The 20883-nt window shown below is 44.8% G+C and overlaps 1 protein-coding gene across 1 annotated transcript; it reads left to right on the forward strand.

Annotated features, from left to right (window-relative positions):
* The first annotated feature begins 738 nt into the window (after positions 1-738).
* FERMT1 (FERM domain containing kindlin 1) lies at positions 739-20124 on the forward strand. Its single transcript, XM_059467966.1, has 15 exons — positions 739-828; positions 3746-3919; positions 5409-5642; positions 7069-7215; positions 7752-7965; positions 8401-8503; positions 9673-9780; positions 10631-10762; positions 10905-10954; positions 13017-13141; positions 14640-14746; positions 15302-15523; positions 16181-16305; positions 17980-18121; positions 19194-20124. Exons 2-15 carry the CDS (start codon positions 3769-3771, stop codon positions 19365-19367), a joined length of 2034 nt encoding a protein of 677 aa, XP_059323949.1. The 5' UTR covers positions 739-828; positions 3746-3768; the 3' UTR covers positions 19368-20124.
* Positions 20125-20883: the final 759 nt, after the last annotated feature.

Genomic DNA, 20883 nt, shown 5'->3' on the forward strand with positions numbered 1-20883 from the left:
CTGGGTCTGGCTGGGGTGATTAAAGGTGGCTCTGTGCCCTCAGGTGACGGAGGGCCCTGGAAGTCTTTGTGAGCTCTCAAGGGCCTGTCTCCAAGGATGGCTGATATGACAAGTGCATGCATAGACTGGATGAGATGAGCATGATCACAGCAGCTCGGGGAGCAAGCCTAGGGGAGCAAATATCCTGTGATATTATCTGTGGTTTGACAACTTCATAGTTCTCATAAGAGTAACCATTTGCTGCCCATGGTGTGGGTGTCCTTTATATCTTTGCAGTCTTTTTCCAGGGTATGAGTTTAATCTGAACGAATTTTTCCTTTATTATTTCTGTTTCTCTTTTCTGTCATTGATATGTTTTTTCCCTTTACCCCATCACTGTACCACCGTGTATAAGGCAATAAAGATTTTCTGTGGAAATCTGGCTCATGGAGAAGCTTTTGCCCCCTTCCTGCCGGTTCAATCCACTTTTACTCTGTGCCTCAGTTCTAATACATCCTCACCTCACAAACACACCTTTCTGTTCTTTACCATTGCACCCTCGGAACCGATTTTCTCCGGGTAGCCTCAAACGTGTAAAAGCACCCCTGGAGCTGCTCGATGGCCTGAGGCCGTGGATGGGGCGCTGTCTCTGGGCAGGGGACCCTGAGCGCCGCTGGGGCGGGCAGCGCTCCGAGCCGCCTTCTCCCACCGCGGGCGGGCGGGCGGGCAGAGGGAAGGAGAAGGAAGGAAGGGCCGCCTCCCCCGCTCCTCCCTTGGCTCTCTCAGAGGCCAGGTGGTGGCGGCGACAGGCGTGGGAGGAGAGGGGAGCGCTGCCGGCGGGAACGGCAGGTGAGGAGCGCGGGGCGCCCGTGGGGAGCGCGGGGCGATGCCGGAGTGACCGGGCCCGGGGCACGGGGGGCGGTACGCGCTGCCCCTGCGGCGGGCGGCAGTGCCCAGAGCTGTGCCCCAGAGCCCGGGTTGTTGCTTTACAGCCCTTCCGTGGGGCCGCCGGCACTTCCTCAAAGTGCAAGTGGCGCTGCCGAGGGTGCTGCGGGCCCCCCTGGCCCCTCCGAGCTGCGCCAGGCACCAGAGAGATTTCGGGACCCCTCTTGACCTTAACTCCGTGTGGGTAGCGCCTGGCTCCAGCACGATTCGCATCTTTCTCCATTGAAGTTTGGGGCTGTGAGGGCTAAAATCTGCGGAGAGCTCGATGTGTAGAGCCACTGGTGCTTTTCCATAGCTGCGCTGGCCACAGTGTGCCACAGAAATCCCGAGTGGAGGCAGCAGTAGCCCGAGGACACGTTTCTGGCCTGTGTGATCCACCCGTGCCAGGCCTTGCAAGCTCCCACGTGGAGCCCGGGAGCTGGGGCACGTTCCCGAGCAGATCCAGGCTTGAGCTGGAGGCTCTAAGATGTGGAGCCCTGACGGTTTGGGTTTGGTTGGGTTTAATTCTGAGGGGTTCCTTGTCCTCGTTGCTTTGCTTGCCCCGTTTTCGAGCCCAGGCTTTGTTTGTGCTGCGTACTCCAGTAGATTTACAAGTGTTTGTGTTGCCTTATCTTCAAACTGAAACCTCCTGGTTGGAAGAGGAAGTGGAGAGGTAAAGAGCAGCTTTAGGGAGTGATGGAGTGCCAGGATTAGTGCACTGAGGCCATGCTTTTCCAAGCTGGTGAAAGAAAGGGTTTCACCCACCCCTTGGGCTGCTCATTTTCACCCGTGTCAGCACAGGCATTTGTGTGCAGAATTAGACTGGGAAGTGAAACCTAATTTATAGATGCCCAAAAAAATCCAGATCAGTTCCTAAATGTTTTCACTGGCCCAAGAGGGCAGATGAGACTGCTGCTTTTCTGTAACAATATTGGTTTATAGTGGAACAAGGGTGGGCAAAAGTAGAGTTCATCTGCCAGACTGCACCCCTGTGCTCCTGAAATAAAATCCCATAGTTCTCATCCTTTGGCCATGGGTTACTTTTGAAGTTGTTTATTGATGCTTAGGAGCATGACTAGGGGCATTTTGCCTTTTCTATAGTCAGGATTTTTGTTTTGCTATCAATACATTGCAAGGACTGCTGTGCTGTGCACCTTGTACTGCACTTGTGCTGAAAGCCTCCCCTGCCTGGGGGACCAGCTCGGGATCTGGGTCTTGGGTGCTTTAGGAGGGCCACAGCCCTTTCCCTCCACAGGTACCCCCTGCTCTAGTGCACACCTAAGCTCATAAATCCATGTGGCACGTGGCAGCACAAATTCAAAATCCTTTGTCCCAGAGGCAGGAAAGGCAGTGTTCCCAGTGTCCAACACAATGCCTTTATTTACCAAGGCAAGCCAAGCAAACATCTTGGATAAGTACCAACCCTTGTTGGTTTAGTAAGTGTTTAGTGTAAAGGTGTAGGCTGCACATGCAAGAACCCAGTTAACAACACGGCCTGCTCCATAGTGTGGCTTGGCCTCTTGGAGTCACACAGTTATGAAGCTGCAGCTCTCTGACTTAGGGCTCTCTGTGTGTGTCTGTAATTTTGGAACTTCAGGAGAGATTTCCAGCCCCATCCCAGTGAAACTTGCTGGTACGATGCTTTCCCTCTAAAATTATGGCTTTGAGCAGGTCAGATTATTCATTTATAATGTCATTTGTTTAAGGGGAAATCCATCTAATCTTTAACACATACACATTCATTACCTTTATGTTTGGAATCACTTTCCTTGTTAGTCGATTTTGTCATTATTACTTCATCTCTCTTATCTTTTTGACAATACATTTTGTAACAAAGTCATTGACATCAGGTTTTAAATTACTATGGACTCATTTTTAAGAAGAACTACAACAGACTGTAACGTTGTTACATCTCTTCTGGCTTAGTTATTTTCTATGTTGAAAGCAGTCTGTGTAGGGCCCCTTCAGAGAGAGTCTGTGAGCTGGGCTCTCGTGTGTTGTTGAAAGTTTGCAATAAATGGAATTCATCCATTTTAGTGCCTATGCCTCAACTGCAAAGGCCTTTTTCAGGACAGAGAGCTGTCTCACTGCTTAAGTATCACAAATCCTGCCTGCAGCACCAGTTACCTTATACCTACAAGCTCTTTCTTCAGCAGAACCCAGCTGATGATAACCAAAGCTTCTACTTGGAGCATCTCCTGTAGTTTGGCTTGGCATGATTACTGTTCCCCTGTCCTGGCAGGAGCCTGGTGGGATCTCAGACAATTCACCCTGCTGAGAAGGACACGTGCCTACATCCCTGTGCAAGTCAGCAGGAACTGCAGATCTGTGTCTGGATAATGCTGGCAGAGAGCCACTAAAGTTGTCTCCCCTTGTATGTACCCAAATAGGTAAAACTGCTCTCTGGATTTGGTGCTGTGGGAGCAAGCTGGTAAAACTGCAAAAGTAAACTTGGATTTGCAGTAAAAATTAGAGCTCTAAGTGTACAAGTCAACAAAATGCCTTTGTTCCCTGTAGGCTTTGCAGTGTCCAGGCTGGCACATTAGCACTGGGTGGTGGGCAAACCCAGCTAAAACTGAGCTATATCTACCCAAATGGAGGCAACTGGGTTGGGGGTGTGGCAAAATCAGAATGAAACCAAAAAATTGCACATTCCTATCTTGCAAGAGCAATTGCAGGAGCAGAGTCTGGTTCAGAGGTAACAAGATAACACTTCTGAAGTTCCATCCAAGGCCGCTGTGAAGTCCTGGCAGCATGGAATGATGTTGAGACTGTGCAGAAATGCATTTGTTTCAGAGTGGAAGAGAAACATCCTGTTCGTTTGGTTGGTTTGCTTTTGCAGAGCTTACACAGACCTTTCCCAAGATGGTTTCCTCAAATGAATATGGGTCACACACCTGGGACCTCTTGCTGACAGTTGATCATCAACATGAAGGTTTAGATAAGGAATTTCCACTACAGGTCACAGGGGATCTTCATGTTGGAGGACTGATGCTGAAATTAGTAGAAAAAATCAGTGAGTAAAGACCTGTTTCTTTTACAGTGTTACTAAATAATATGTGCATCTTTCCCTCTCTGAAGAAAAGCTTCTGTGTGTTTTGAAATGGTACTCCCTCATTTCTGTGTCACAGCACAGTGTGTGGAGCTTTTTGTGGTCAGAAAACCAGAAACCCCTCCCTGTGTTCCACCCTCTGTGTTACCATAGTACCAACAAAACTTTGGGGCTGCCTTTTGGTTAGACAAAAATAATTAAACCAGACTAACTACTCAAGTCCCTTTCCAGCAGGATGGTACAGCTGTGTGGTTTGGGGGGCAGGAGAGGTAGGTGATGCCCTGTTTATGCACCCATGGCTGTCAGACAGGATCAGTTGTTAAAAGGAACTTCAGGAGTTCCTGTCACCTGTGCTGTTGTGGTGTTCTAACCTAAGTCTGAGCCATGTTATCCATTGCATAGACACAGTAGGGAAGAGCTGGGAAAAGCCAAGACTAGCCAAGTCAAAGTTAGGAAGTGAAAAGTAAAATCCCCTGTGTGCAGGGGAGCACAGGAAGAGAATGTGAGATCAGTTCTGTCCCCTCTGCACACTTAGACACTCGGTTCAGCCGGAAACTGCTGGTAGCCACAGTTTCCACTGAGTCAGAAGAACAATTTTTCACAGTATTCTTTTTTTATATTCAGCTGATGTGAAAAGCTTTGTGTATTAATATTTAAAGCAAATCTGTAACTGACTTGTGTCAGCAGCTGTCTTGAGACACAAAAAGTCAGCAGCTCTTACCAGGGGACCCCGAGATAGGACAGGGCTCTGCTGTGTTATCTATGGACACGCTGAGGAACAGCCTCTGCCTCATGGAGCTGGTGAGGAACAAGGATTGGTGCAGAGACTGAAATAGCTTGCCCAAGATCACACAGAAGCTTTACCTGCTACTACATATTGACATCTGGGAAGTTATCTAATTTTGGAATTCCCATGGAATTAAGAGCAGCAATACTTTTATCTCTCTCCTTGTGCATGTGCTGCTACTCAGCTGTGTGTCACCAAGACTTCCATGGAACTGAAGCTGGTTCTTAATGCTGAGATGAGCTGCTCAGTGCTGCTGCCAGGAGGCTGTGGAAGAGCTTGTGCCCATCTGGGTGACAGGAGATTTTGTAGGAGGATTTTCAGCTCGCACTGACAAGTTCTGAGCTGGAACCCTTTGTTGTTAGTCTTTATCCCAGCACAATCCCAGCAGTATTGCACCACAGGTAGCCCCAGATTCAGGAGCTGTTCTTTCCCAATGGATATCCACAGACTAAGGCAGTGCCACAGTCAGCACCTAGGTTAGATCTTCAGGGAAAACAAAGTTGGTTCTCAGTGACTGCCACAAGAATTCAGCAAACAGGGTCTAGGTTGGGACCTGTAGCTGCTGCTTTAATCTAAAATATTTGTGTTTGCAGAGACCTGTTTCCAAATCAAATGTTTGGTATATTTGCTCCATAGTTTGTTAGTAACCATTTTGTATTTTCCTAGAAATAGCACAAGATTGGTCAGACTATGCTTTCTGGTGGGAACAAAAAAAATGTTGGCTTCTGAAAACCCACTGGACACTGGATAAATGCGGGGTGCAGGCAGATGCTAAGCTGATCTTCACTACTCAGCACAAAATGCTGCGGCTTCGCTTGCCGAACATGAAGACTGTGAGACTGAAAGTCAGCTTCTCTTCCATGGTGTTCAAAGCTGTCAGTGACATCTGCAAAATGCTCAGTAAGTAAAGATAAACCTCCTCTGGCTACTAAGCTGGAGCATTTATTGGTGACTTTGTTTTGATGTGAAGTCCTTCCTCACAAAACTGTTTGGCTCAAAGAGAAATGTGAGACAGGTTTTTGGTGGTTTCAGTATGCAATGCATGTCAGTGGTTCTTTGTGATAACTGATGCAAGCACTGTCAGCAATGTGTCCCATGAGCTGCAGGAGTACTGGATAGTCAAAGCTGGCAGTTTTCTAGGAATCTTTGTCCTCCTGGAGCAGGACTTGGTCCTGATTATTCTGTGCCAGTGACTAAGAGCATAAGATTATCAATGTCCTACACCAGCCTTCACCACAGGCAATTTTACTGGTATCAACTGATTTATCACCTATTTTCACTAACATTAATAACATCCAACTCTGCCTACATGTGTTCACTTCAGATGTAGCATGTTTTAAATGTTCAAGACTTCTGTATGCCCAGATCTGTTCAGGTCAGGGCCCATCTAAGAACCCCAGCCCAGCCCATGAATGTCTCACAGCACTGAGTCCCCAACTCTTCCCAAAAATGGAGCATTTCCAAGCAGAGGGTTTGGAGCATGCCAGATGTGTGCCTGTGACCAATGGGAATCAGTTGAGTCTACAAGCAAAAAATCCCTTTGGTTTAGGGTAAAAATAGGGATTCAATTCCTCATCTTAATTTAGATCTTCAAAGCTTACACTCATCTTCAGAAGGGATTTACTGCCTCATATTGATCCACTTTCAATTTCATCTCCTAGCAGTAGATTGTGAAAGGTGCAATGTCTTTATTATACCTAACAACTCTGATATTATGATGCCATAATTGTCCAACTGGCATTTGGCCAAATTAAATATTTCTACATTTTCCCTCTAGGTTGAGTCAGTGCAGAAACACTGTAACTTTAAATGAATGAGTGAATACTGTCAAAAATGTCTTTGCTTACCCCAGGGTAAAAGTGTTTTTCAGAAATGAAGGGCCAGGTTTGTGACTGGAAATACCTATCTGGATTAGTAGTGCATTAGAGAACAGTGAGAACCAAGACAGAATCTTGTATGAGAAATGCATTGAATAATAAAAGGCAATTACAATGGTTCTTGCTTATCCATAATTCAGATATTTCACAGAGGTTATTATGCTTAAAGGTGACTGCAGAGCTGTTAGGGAGAAAGAGCTTTTTCCTGGTATTCTACAATGCAGTTACACTTCCTACAAAAGGAGATTTAAATCCTGTCCAAACTCACTCTTACATCCCAAAGTCTTTGGCCTTGTTATAGAATTAGTGGATTTTCCACAGCTTCTACTTTCAACCTGCTAAAAATAAAGTCCAGATTGCAACATGAAGCTTCCTGAAATGCTGTTACCAACCATGGGTGCTCTTTTGGATGTAATCATCTTGCTTCACTTCCCAAACTGCCTCTGTAGATATCAGGCGGCCAGAAGAACTCTCTTTGTTGAAGCAATCAGAAGGCACACTCAAAAAGAAAAAGAAAAAAGACAAGAACAGCAAAGAACCAGCTACAGAAGATATTTTAAACCTGTGCAACTCTCCAGTGAGTTCTGGATTACCAGGTAATGAAAAATCAATATGATTTTATTGTTCTGACTGGAAGTCAAAAGGAGGAAGAAATTCTTTGTTACACAAAGGAGGCCAGTTTCATGTAGGATGGTCTTGGAGAGACAGTGGGCCTGAAATCAGTGGCTTCAGGAAATCTCCAATATGTCAGTATTTCCCTGTTGTCCCTAGAAATGTGTTCATTGCCATTGATATGAGAAAGGCCACACTAGAAAACAGATTGTGGTCACAGGATGTGCTGCTACCCTTTGAAAAAGAGGGCCAAGAATTAAAGTATTCATGAAATTTGGCAACCTGTAAGGAAAATGAGGAATAAAGGCTTGAAAGCATGTGTTTCCTGTGTCCAACACAACTGAGATCTCACAGAGCAGCAAAGAGCATTTCTGTCCCTGAGGTCACTCACCTGTGAAAGGACAAGGGCAGCTGCAAACAGCAGAGATAGGAGACTCTCTTGAAGGAAAAGGGGTTTATGATGGGAAGTGGTGGACAGGACCATTTTTCATGGCAATAACATGATGCTCTTAACTTGCAGCCAATTCAGGTTTGTACAGTAAGACCATGACACCCATTTATGATCCTATCAGTGGCTCTCCAGCTTCCTCCACCATGACCTGGTTCAGTGATGGTTCCACTGCTGAGCAGAGCTGCAGCATCCTGGCCCTCAGCCAATCCCCCTGCTCCCCAGAGATGCTGGCAGAGATGTACCAGCCACGGACTTTGGCTGACAAAGCCAAGCTCAATGCAGGGTAAGGTGCCTCTCTGAGACCCTTTGGGTTCAAAATGAGAAGTGGTGGCATTGTGCAGGCTCTGGGCTCAAGTCTGTTGTTAGATGAGGGTAAATTCATTTGAGCACAGTGGGCACAGCTAAAGGACAGTTTGGATAGCAAACTCCAAAGGCTTTAAGTAGACACTGGAAAGAGATGTGGATAAGTTTAATAATTTTGCATTAAAAAGAGGTGACTGAGTTCTGCACAAGTAAACATTGCTTATTGTATATACACAGAAAATGGAAGTTGGAAATCTATATGAATGCTCCACCTTCTTGAGTTACATGAATTTCCCCTGGATTTAGAGGAATTAGAGCTGTTTGTTCCCCCTTTTGTTTCACAATTGCACTGGAGCTCTGCAGGTGTGATGGTTTCTTCTGTACAGATGGATCTGTGGGTTGTTTTCTTCCACAGCTGGCTGGATTCATCTCGATCACTTATGGAACAAGATGTTCAGGAGGAAGATCAACTTCTTCTACGCTTTAAATATTACACTTTCTTTGATTTGAATCCCAAAGTAAGAGCCTTGTTTTTATTGCTATTCATTGTTTGCCTGTTTTCATGTCAAGGAGCTATACAGCAATATGGAATATATATAGCTCCATGTAAAATTTTAGCCAGGATTTGTAACAAGCCTTCAGAGAGATCAAATTCAGCTTCTCTCAGCTATGGCTGCACTTTTACCCTCTGGACCCTGAATTGCTGTTCCTCACATTAAATGAGATCTTAAATTTAAAGATGGGATCTGAAGAGCATCAGAAACAGTATCCCTGTTTACAGAGGGGCTGCTTTACTTTCTGCATCTCTTTTAACAGGAAAAATTAAGGAGAAGACTAGACTAGCAGTATCCTAAATTATGTAAGGGGTCCTGGTTTTGAAATTTGGCTTTACAATCACATTAATATTGAACTGTCCTCATTGAATTTCACAGCTTTTCTGGGCTGAAGCCCTCAGAAGAAATCAGGGCACTTTCCAGTTTATTTGGCATGTTTTTGGGTGAAATGGCACCCCCACTAAAATCCAGGTACATGTCTCAACTTCAGCAGCCCAAACATTTCCCTTCTCTGCCCCAACCAGCCCTGGAGCCATAGGATGAAATGCCCAAAAGAGCTTCAGGCAACCAAATATCTCACCTTTTCTGGGAGAGGTCACACTCCAAGGTTTGCCCTCCCATCACCTACATTTCAGCAGCTCTGGGCCTTGAACATTTCTGTGAGTCACTTCAGCCTATTAACCAAGTAGATAATAAGGAGTAATCACTATCCAAAAAACAGATAGTGAATTAAAGCAGATCTGGCAAATCTCAAGCCAGTGCAAAGCCAGACAGAACCAGAAGTGAAAAAGTCAAGAGCAGAAGAAAGGAAATGAGGAACAAGAGAGTTCTGCAGGTCACATTTGTCAGCTGTGTCACATGAGCGTGGTCTCACATTTTGGTTACACCAGTCCAAGGCTTCCTTCAAAAGGGGATGTTGGGCCTCACCTTCTGCCCCAGCCAGGGGCTCCTGGCTGGTTTTGTGTAGGCTCAGCCAGCCGTGGGACCAGGCACACGATCACAGGAGCTGGTACTGGGCAAGGAGGGAGCAGAGGAGGGAACCCATCACAAAGCAGTGTGGCTGAGGCAGCTGGATCAGCTGCAGCTGGCCCGAGGCTGTGCCTGACCCCCTCTTTGCTGTTCCTTGCCTGCAGTACGACGCCGTGCGCATCAACCAGATCTACGAGCAGGCGCGCTGGGCCATCCTGCTGGAGGAGATCGACTGCACCGAGGAGGAGATGCTCATCTTCGCAGCGCTGCAGGCACGTACCCGAGCCCGGGGCTAAACCTGCTCCCCCAACAGGCAGGCACAGGTTAGGACAAGGCCAGCGCACAGCCCAGGAGCTCTGCTTGGATTGGGGTCTGCTCCTGGGGTGAGAAACACTCAGCAGCACCCATCAGCTAAAGCAGCTGAATTCAGTGGCAGCACTAACACCATTAGTGACACAATTATGGAAACAGTAACTAACATTATCTGCATTACTAACATTATCTGCACTTTGATATCAGTGTTAGTATGAAGTGTGGTTTCCTGTACCAGCTACCATCCCTTCATCTCTTCTTCCTGAAATTCCTGTAATACACCATGAGTACACCATGTGAACATTTCCCAACAGCCAGGAAAATGCCACAGCACAATGTGAAGATAGGGAAACTATGGAGTATTTGGGAATTGAACATGACTGAGCATGGCTTAGTCTCTGACCATAGGTAATAAAGCACAAACCTGCTTTAATAATCTATTCCTTCCTTTTAAATGTAAACAGAGCTGCCAAGAATTCACAGCCTGTCACTGCAGAGCACCAGAGCACTTTGCTTCCAAGTTTCCACCTTGTATGGATGGCAGGAGTGGGGATCCAAATGTAGCAGCCTCCCAGAGCAGGGGCAATTATTCAGCAAATGAACACAAACACTGATCATTAGAACAGGAAACCATCAGAGCCATTGCACAGGAGCCACAGTGGCCATGGCTGTTTCCTTGGGAAAACCCCTGATTCCTGCAGAACTTCACACAGTTCCCCAAGACCCAGGAGAACCAATGATCTGTTTTGAAACACTGTGATTGAGTGTTGATAATTGCTGCATTGACTATTGGATGCTGTTTTATTTTAGTACCATGTCAGCAAGTTATCATTATCATCAGAGACACAAGATTCCACCTGTGAGTCAGAAGTGGATGAAGTAGAAGCTGCCCTTTCCAGTCTGGAAGTGACACTGGAAGGTGGAAATAAAAGCAACATTTTGGTATGTCCTTTGGGATCCCAGAATAATTTCTTTTGCTGTGCCAAATCTGTTGACTCTCATGGGCCTTCCTGGTTCTTGATTTTTTTAACAGTTGATTACAGAGTGCATTGTACTAAAATTGTTCCTCATTATTCCTGATTAGGAGGACATCACAGACATCCCGAAACTCGCTGATAATCTCAAGCTAGTTAGGTGAGTTGTTAAAATTAACAATAAAACATACAAAACCAAAAGCTTAACCTTACAAGAGATCTTTTGAGTTTTTCATTCTAATCTAACAGTACATGTGGCAGTTATAAATAGACAAATCCCCCAGATAGGTCTAACCAGCCTAATAATATTCTCTTCCAGTCTTTCTCTTCCTGCTTCTGACAGTGTTGCTTGGCAAATCTCTGCCACTCCTGGGATGTGGGGTAGCTGTGTTTGTACTTATTAAAGACCCTGCTGTCTGTATTTCCTAGTGCTCCTCAGTCATCATCTCTAAACAAAACAGCCTAAGTTTTATTTTCAATCATATTTACTTTTTTTTTTTTTTTCCCACTAAGACACCAGAAGAAACTTGCATTTCTCCCTGAGAAGAATTTCAGGGAATGTATTTTTTAAACAAAAGGAACATCCAAATTACCCCTTTCTTACTGAACATGGAGTCTGTTTTTTCTAATATCAAAATGGGTTTCTGTGATCCCATTGTAGTCTCTTGTTTTATGGGTGATTTAATGACTGTAGAGACCTCAAGTCTGTAATGCCTTTTATCACAAAACAGTCTTTGTGTTTTAGAGAGATAAAGTGTTCTGTTTTATAAGTATTTATCAGATTAATCCGTTGACAGATGGTATTTTTAATCTAGGAACTGAAAACTGCACCTGAAAATTTTTAACTGTTGTTAACTGCTAACAATTGTTAATTATTAATTTCCAATTTGGAATTTCATTTGACATTCTTATTATGAAGGTGGCTTAAGGTGAAAGGGAATTAAGGCTTTTAACAATGGATTATTTATTTTTCCCCAGCAGTAGAACAGTTTGCTTTTATAAGCATTCAGCAGTTATTTATCATCATGAAAAGGTTCCTATATAAATTACAAAGTCTAAGGCACTGTGGAATCCAGGTATTCTTCAAACAGCAACACTTTGTGGCTGTAATTATTTGATTAACTGTAAACCTGGATGCAAAGCTGTGCATGTCCCAGTGCTTCCTGTTCCTGTGGTGAACTTTTATTCCTGTTTATTCACAGTATGCACCACAGTAAACACTGCTTTCAGGTGGGGACAGTATTGTGGAGAATTGCAACATTTTTTTCAAAAACAGCAAGAAGAAGCTTTCTAAAAAGTTTTCAGCAACATTTTCAGGGATATAAAAATAATTTTATCTGTCTAAAAAAAATTATAGTCCCTTATTTTTGAAGAATGTTGCTGTATCAGAAAACTAAAAACCAAATTATTTGGTAGTTTTGAAAATATAAGGTTTTTTAATTAAAACATAAAAATTGCCATTTTCTAGAAAAGATTCTAAATCAGCATTTTTAGAGAGGATCTGGGGATATATAATAAGAGTATATATAGTACATCACTGTTTTCCAGCTAGTTCTATACTTTTTGTACCATCCCCTTAGATTTAAAGGGAAACACTGGATTTTTTTTCCTTTTTTCTTCTTTTTCACTTCATTGATGACCTTTGTCACTAACCATGAAGTATTTCTCCACTCAAATTTTCTCTACTCACATGCTAACACCTCTGGTTTTCTGTCCTGAAGGGCTACAAAGCTTCTGTAAACTTAGTGAAGAAATAGAGTTTTGTTGTGTTAGATATGATTCAGATTAAGCCAGAAAAGCTGATCTCTGCTTCCTTACAATGAATATGAGTTGGTTTTACGGGTGCAGATATTCAAGATAAGGCAAGAAGGCATTCAAGATATGAAAAACTGATGCAAATTCATGGTAATAAATCAGGGGTTACATTTGTGCTACTGAGTTCGTGGGAAGGATTAGCCTGTTAGAAGGGAATGGCTTTGATTAGAAATGGAGGAAATAAATGAGAAAAAATCACAGATGGGATTCAGCTAAAATCTGGAGCAAAAACCACATCCATACCTGGGATAACCTGGACTGGATCCAGGCATTTCCCACCCCGTCAGAGGTGTCATAACCAACCAAAGCCTTGAATTTCAGAGGCTCTGCAGTGTTTCTGAGGGACTTTTCAATTTTATGTGTTGAAATAATTTTCAATTTTCAATTTTATGTGTTTTTTCTGGTAGGCCCAAGAAGCTGGCACTCAAAGCTATCAAGACATACTGGTTTGTCTTCAGAGACACTTCAATATCTTATTTTAAAAACAAGGAATCTGCACAGGGAGAGCCTATTGATAAACTAAACCTGAAAGGTAGGAATTCTCCTTTGTTTGATTTTTCTTTTGCATCTGTGAACTGGGTAAAACAAATCCCTGCTAGACTCAGGAAGGCAAGCATAGCAGCATTTGTCTGGGAGCTTTTTCAGCTCCTGAGACTCCTAAGCAGGCAGATTGCATCTGCAGAAGAGGCTTACATAGAAAGGATTCAATAGTTTAACCTGAGCTGGGATTATCAGAGCTGATTTGTAAAATTCCCTGCACTGCTGAATTCTTCAAGCTGAGCCCGGTAGGGAATGTGGCTTGTGGGATGCTTTATTTCCAAATACTTCCACTCTGCATTAAAAGGAGTGTTCCCCTGTGTCCCTGGCACACACACAGTGGCAGCAGAGGATTAGGGAGGGTGCCATGGGCAGGAATGCCAGAGCTGTCCCTGCATTCTGCTGTGCAGGGACAGCTCCAGGGCCTTCCCTGGGCCTTGTCTGTGTGTGCCTGGGGATTCCCGTGGCTGCAGGAGGGGCCCTGGCTGTGCACACACACAGCACCCTGTGCACACACACATCCACCTCTGCTCCTGGCTGTGCACACACACACAGCACCCTGTGCACACACACACAGCACCCTGTGCACACACACATCCACCTCTGCTCCTGGCTGTGCACACACACAGCACCCTGTGCACACACACATCCACCTCTGCTCCTGGCTGTGCACACACACACAGCACCCTGTGCACACACACACAGCACCCTGTGCACACACACATCCACCTCTGCTCCTGGCTGTGCACACACACACAGCACCCTGTGCACACACACACAGCACCCTGTGCACACACACATCCACCTCTGCTCCTGGCTGTGCACACACACACAGCACCCTGTGCACACACACATCTGCCTCTACTCCTGGCTGTGCACACACACACAGCACCCTGTGCACACACACACAGCACCCTGTGCACACACACACAGCACCCTGTGCACACACACATCCGCCTCTGCTCCTGGCTGTGCACACACACACAGCACCCTGTGTAGCCTCCATCTACCTCTGCTCCTGCAGGGACATTCTTTATTCAGCATCAGGGAACCCATGATGCCCAGTACCCATGCCAGAAGAAACCTTTGAAATACAAGATTGACCCCTGTGAACAAATCCCAATGTGCATATCCTCAGTAGGTCAGAGAATGCCTGGAAAAACACCAAGCAGCCTCTCCCAGCAGTTCCTCTCCATTTCGAGTGCTGAGCATTTCCTGAGACCAGGCTGAGGTTTTGGGAGCACTCCCATCCCTTCACTTCCACGTGGGCCCACGTGCTCCCTGAGCTCAGAGCATTCATCACCCTGGCAAGCCAGACCAGGCAGGGAATGGAACAAAACCCTTTCATTAGGGCCTAAGCTTCAAAGTCTTGGCCCTTAGTCTCAAAGAACAACAACCACAAAGCACTAAGTTCCTTAGTGTTAAAGCAGTAATTAAAGCTACTGATATAGTAATGAAATAAATTCATTTCCTTCTGATTCCCTGTCATCTAGGATGTGAAGTTGTACCAGATGTAAATGTGGCAGCGAAGAAGTTTGGAATCAAGTTACTAATTCCTGTTGCAGATGGCATGAATGAAGTATATTTAAGATGTGATAATGTGAGTAATAAGACATGAGAAAATTTGAATTCAAGATTTATGGCAGATTGTCCTGCTCCAGAATTTGTATAGAAAAATGAGGATGCTGCAGAGAGTTAATTGTCTAAATCTTTAGAAAATTTAAGAATGATGTTGTGACCTAACAAATACATAATTGTTAAATACATAATAAGGACAGTAAGTCACCTTGTGCTTACCATCAGGCTGTTAGGAAAAAAGCCAGAACAAACTATCAAACAATAAAAAGAAGTTACAGTATTTTGTTCCAGTGTTGTCAGAGAATTGAAGTTTGGATTTTGTTTTCTTTTTTCTTAATTAGAACTCTCCCCATTCAGATGAGGAGAGCATGATAAGGGTCTTACATTAGTTTTCAGTTTATGTATCAGATCAAATTGTGTTAAAAGTGTTCAGTAGGTGAACACAAGTCATGCAATAAAATCTCCAAGAGAATCTATTTCAAGGTACTGGATTTCTTAGAAAATTTAAAACCTAGGTGTAGCTGGAAGCAGTCCAGCCAGGAAGGAAGAACAGAACAAACCCCTGTCTGTGTTCCAGGAGGATCAGTACGCTCGGTGGATGGCCGCCTGTGTTCTGGCCTCCAAGGGCAGAACGATGGCCGACAGCTCCTACCAGCCCGAGGTGCAGAAGATCCTTTCCTTCCTGCAGATGAAGAACTGGACCATGTGTTCCCAGGCTGCCTCTGAGCCAGAGAATGTGGATATGAAACCTGAATGCTTCGTCTCTCCACGCTACACCAAAAAATTCAAGTCCAAGCAGGTACCTGAGTGTGGCTGCTGGCCGGGCGTGGGCCATCCCAGGGGCTGCCCTGGGATGGGGCTGGATCAAAGCAGCACTTGGAAGCCACGCAGTACAGCTCCCTGCAGCAGTCCTTTGTCCCTTTACGAGAGGCCTTTTCTTCAGATGAACACAGGGACAGGTGTTCTGGCACCTCCCCTACATCCATACCCTGGCTTAAGTCACCCATGATGTTCTGCTCCTGATAACTCTGTTCCCTTCCTGAAATTCTCTTCAGAGTAACAAAGGGAGCATTTTATGGATTGCAAACCACTGTTTCCATCTGAATCAGCAGGGTCTTTGGGTCCTCTTGTCCTTCAAGTCTTTCCTTACTCTGCACCTAATTCCTTGTCCTGCTTTTGCTGTGCAAGATCTCAGCCTCCCTGCCCTCAGGAGGGTCCCCAGAGCAGTGCATGGAGCCAGGGCAGTGCCTCACAGAGCCAGACATGAAACCTTGCTGTCCCTTCTGCCCTCTGCATTTGGGATGTGTCCCCAGGTGCCCTCTGTGCTGCATCTGCACAAACAGTGACAACAAAGTGTTGAACACAGCACAGACCTCATGATTTCTGATTTAGTGAAAGCAACAGGATATTTGTTCTCCAGTCAGCTGAAAACTTTCTCTCTTCCTGTGTTTCCCAGCTGACTGCCCGAATTCTGGAAGCCCACCAAAACGTGTCCCAGATGTCCCTGGTGGAGGCCAAGCTGCGTTTTATCCAAGCCTGGCAGTCCCTGCCTGAGTTTGGTTTGTCCTACTACGTTGTGAGGTAATTGCACTCTCACATCAAGCTGCCATAACGAGTTCATGCTCAGTGATTTGCAGGAAGTTCTTTGACACCCTGTTCCAAGATCATTTTGTGGTTTTCCCCCACAGATTTCTTTGAATTTTAGTGATTTCCATACTGCTGGTTTTGCTATAGGAGTAGCCCCCAGTATCTCCATTCCTGGAGTGAGACTGCATTACCTCTGCCTTGGTACAGACCTCTTGGGTTCAGCCTGAAGTAACCTCTCACTAGCATTAAACCCTTACTGTCATAAACTCTCCAAAATGTATAAAATGCCTGTCTAATTGGTGTGCTCAGGTTTGCAGGATGTGTTCACTCTGACCCTTGCTCATTGCAACATGATAAAATGCTAATTCCTTTTGTATTTCATTAAGAAAACAGCAAATTATCCATTTTTAAGGCTAATCTGAAAGAGCAGTGAGCACAAGAAAGGTCCCATTGTGTTCACAGCAGCTTCCCTGGACACAGCAGAGGCCTGACCTGCAGCCTTTTCTCTTGACAAAACACCAAAAAGCTGAAAATTGCTGACACAACCATACTCGGAGGCACCTTCCTTAATTTATGTTTAACACCCCTTCCAGGGCAGGCTAGGAATCATCTGGGGTACAAACTGATCTGCACTATTGAACTGTGACTTGTCAAAATCCAGTAGCTTCATGTGAACTGTGATTGTGCTGGGCCTTGGATGTCCCAGGTCCCAGACTGTGCCTGGCAGTCACTTGAGAGAGCCCTGCTTGTTTGGAGCCAGAATTCTCCCTGAATTCCATGCCCAAAATGGTCCCTGATCCTGTTGAATTTACTGCCACAGGTACAGATTTTTTGCCCCATCTGTCACCATTAATCCTGTTAAAAACAAAACCAACCCAACACCTAAACTGCATTTTGTAGTGATGAATTGCTGCAAACTGCTGGGCAGAATCTCAGTGGGGCATTAAGTAAATCACAAATTGTGTCACAAATTTTTTCCCTGAGGTCCAGCTGCATCTAAAGAGAGAAGGTTCACAAACAGGATCAGAAATACTGAGAGTACTCACAGCAGGCAGATGAGATTTCTTTCAGCTTTCAGCATAAAGGCAGAGGGAGGTTGTTTCTCTTCCTAGCTATTCCCAACTCAGAAAATTTTGTCCCCCAAAGATTTTGATGCTTTTGTATTTATTTTTCATCTCTAATCAGATGAAAGTTGAAATGTTAAAATGCCTCAGTAATTTTGTAACATGATATACTCAAAAACAGGTATATATCAGTTGTTTTGATTATATAATTTAGGTTAATATAGGTTAATATAACTAGAGGAACATGTTTCAACATTAGAGAAATGAAGCAACAAAAATTATTGTTGGCATCTTTTCCAGTAAAAATGTAATCAAGTTCATGCATTTGGGAAGAACAGTATTTTTTAGCAGGAAACAATGAAATGGAAAGATTTCAGCCAGGTCTACCTTCCTGACTATATTCCATCTCACACCACGGCTCATCAGCCTGCACTTTTGCTTTATAACAAATCCTGTTCTAAAGATGAGTCCAAGCTCTCCTGAATCCCAGGCTGTGGTGACTTTTCCCACGTTTTCTGCACTTCCAGAGGAGAGCAGCTGAAATGTTTCTCTAGCCAGAAATCATTGCAAAGCAGATCTGCTCAGAGGCTTTGGTTCTTTTCAGGTTTAAAGGAAGCAAGAAGGATGATGTGCTTGGCGTGTCCTACAACAGGCTGATACGGATAGACATGGCCACAGGAGATCCCATCACCACGTGGAGGTTCTCCAACATGAAGCAGTGGAATGTGAACTGGGAAATCCGCCAGGTAAACCTGGGACAGCTCTGCCCTCAGCCCTTGCATTTCACACACTCAGGGATGCCTTCAGAAAATATTTTCAAGCCTCACTGAAAAGATTTTGAACATGTGGTGACATGTTAGTCCATAAGCTGTCTGCAGTTTTTCTTAGTGGAGTCTGTAGTCAGAAATCACAAATGAGAAGATCACCAGTTTTAATGTTCCTACCAAGCTTGCTCTTTACAAGTTGCCCTTGATTTTGATGGGATGAAATAGAGACTCCAAGGTGAATTCCCACATGTTATGTTTACTGCTCTGTTTAATCTCATGCATCATCCTCTACATGGTGGTGGTTCAGTCTCTATTGCAGACTGAGGATACAGGAGCCCAGTTTGTTTTCCAAATCCCAAACTGAGATTGCAAAGCCTGCAACTCTGTCTCCATGTGTGGTCCCTGATTTGGGGCTTCGAAGCTTAAATCCAGCTCTATAAATTGTAGATTTCTGGGGTGGAACTTGTGTAAATTGAAGCAGCCTGGAAACTGTTCCTGCTTATGGAGTTTTGCAGGAACCAGGAGAGATCAGATACCCTCCCTACTGCTCTCCTGCAGTACTCCCTGCACCTGGAATTCTGGGCCAGGTTTACATTAAATCCCTCTCAAAAAAGGCAGAATCCACAATGATCAACTAAGCTCTGTTAGCTGCATTTTAGAGCTAACGGTAGCTGGAATCAAAACCAGGATCCCAAAGGCAGATTTAAGGTCAGCACATAACAATGGGCAGATTAAATATTATTCATTAGACAAAGAGTCAGGAGTGCCATTCCTGCTCTTCCCAGTGCTCACTTCATATCCCATTGGGAAAAAGCTTAAAGATTTTGTTGCCTGCTTGACCAAGCAAAATTATTTCACCACCAGAGGGCCCTGCTGTAGCAGCAAATGCAACCCCAAGCAGCCAAACACCCCGAGCATCCAGCAGGCCCAGAACTCTCGGTTAGCAGGGGCAGGCAGTGCTTTACCAGTGTTTGGGACCCAGCGGTGTTCTCACTCTTCTCTTTCTTCCCAGCCTCTCTGTGTCTGATTTTGCCACATCTCTTGTGCTTAGGTCGCCATCGAGTTTGACCAGAATGTGTCCATTGCTTTCACGTGCCTGAGTGCAGACTGCAAAATCATCCATGAGTACATTGGGGGCTACATCTTCTTGTCAACACGTTCCAAGGACCACAATGAAACGCTGGATGAAGAACTCTTCCACAAATTAACTGGAGGTCAGGAATGAGGTGGAGTAAACTCTTCCCCCTGCCTGCTTCTTTTTAGCTAAGACTACCAGAGATTAAACAAAAATATCTCTGTTAGTTGCTGGCTACTAATTGGTGTATGTGTCAGTCTTGTACTGTGACTGGGATGGTTTACAGCTTTTGTTAAATACTGATGTCAGTTTTGTTAAATACTTAAGGTCACTGGATGCAGTTTGGCAACTCCATCATCAATCCTTGAGAAAATTGAATCATCTTTGTTTTCCTTTTGTACAGTTCCATGTTTTTAAACAAATAGTGTCTAGCCACTGGACAGTTTTTTAACCTAGTACTTTTAATTTCAGCTATCTGTTTGGGTATCCAGAACAAGTAACTTGAGGATATGGTACAGTGAATTTTCTTCTCTGTTACAGCCAGGCAACTTCCATTGTTAAACTGGCAATTGTTAAAGAGCCCAGCATTTATCAGAACTAAGGCTGAATAAATATGTATTTTAAAGCTCCACAGTTTGTCTAACATTTACCCTGAGAACACAGAACATTCCAAAGTCCTGCCGACAAAGCTATTGGAACTCCTGTAGTGGTTACTCTGTTGTTCAAAAATGTAGAACCCGTGTCCACCTTCATCCACTGAAGTGGTTTCCTGAAAGCCACAGAGCGTTCATCTTGGCAACACTGCATCCAACAGTTCATCTTTTGAGGAACATTGTTACTTACCTGGCTGGAAAATGTGCTTTAGGAACTATCTAAAACTATTAAAACGGCTCTGAGTGTGTTTCTATTTCTGTCTCTGTTACTGTTTCACTGTGACATCTCATTGAGCTAAGCTGTCCATGTGAGGCTCTGAAAAGCCTGTTTTATTTCACTTGTTTGCAAATGCCAAGAGTGATGCTTGGAGGGCTGGAGCCCCTCTGCTCTGGAGACAGGCTGAGAGACGGGGGTGTTCAGCCTGGAGAGACCTCAGAGCCCCTGGAAGGGCTGTGAGAGGGCTGGAGAGAGACTTTGGCCAAGGGCACACAGTGACAGGACAAGGGCAATGGCTTCCACGGACAGAGGGCAGGGCTGGATCGGATACTGGGGAGAAATTCATCCCTGTGAGGGTGGAAAGGCCTTGGCACAGGTTTCCCAGAGGAGCTGTGGATGGCTCTGAGGAAGCAGATCTGCAGCCAGCAGCTCTGCCTGCTGGAAGGAGCCACACACATCCACCGAAGTGAATGAAATTTGATACTACCTTGTAAAGCAAGGACAGAGTGAAACCAGGAGAATCCATGAAACTGCTGGACAAACCAAAACTGGTTCCACATATCTAAAGAAATACAATGGACAGGTGGTGTCATATCATAAAGGGAGGCTGCAGAAACCACTGCATAAATTCACAAACATCACTGGAAACTGAGAGCCCTGATTTTCATGCCATGTTCTCTGCTTTCCCCCAGCCCCTGTCAATGGGCTTCAGGGGAATCACTCCCAGTTTGTGCAGTTTAAACTACAGCTTTACATTTTGCAAAAATAAAAAATTACAGCCCGCTTCCCAGCCCTC

Source organism: Ammospiza nelsoni, chromosome 3 (genome assembly GCF_027579445.1).
Source record: "Ammospiza nelsoni isolate bAmmNel1 chromosome 3, bAmmNel1.pri, whole genome shotgun sequence".
In the NCBI taxonomy this organism is placed as follows: Eukaryota; Metazoa; Chordata; class Aves; order Passeriformes; family Passerellidae; genus Ammospiza; species Ammospiza nelsoni.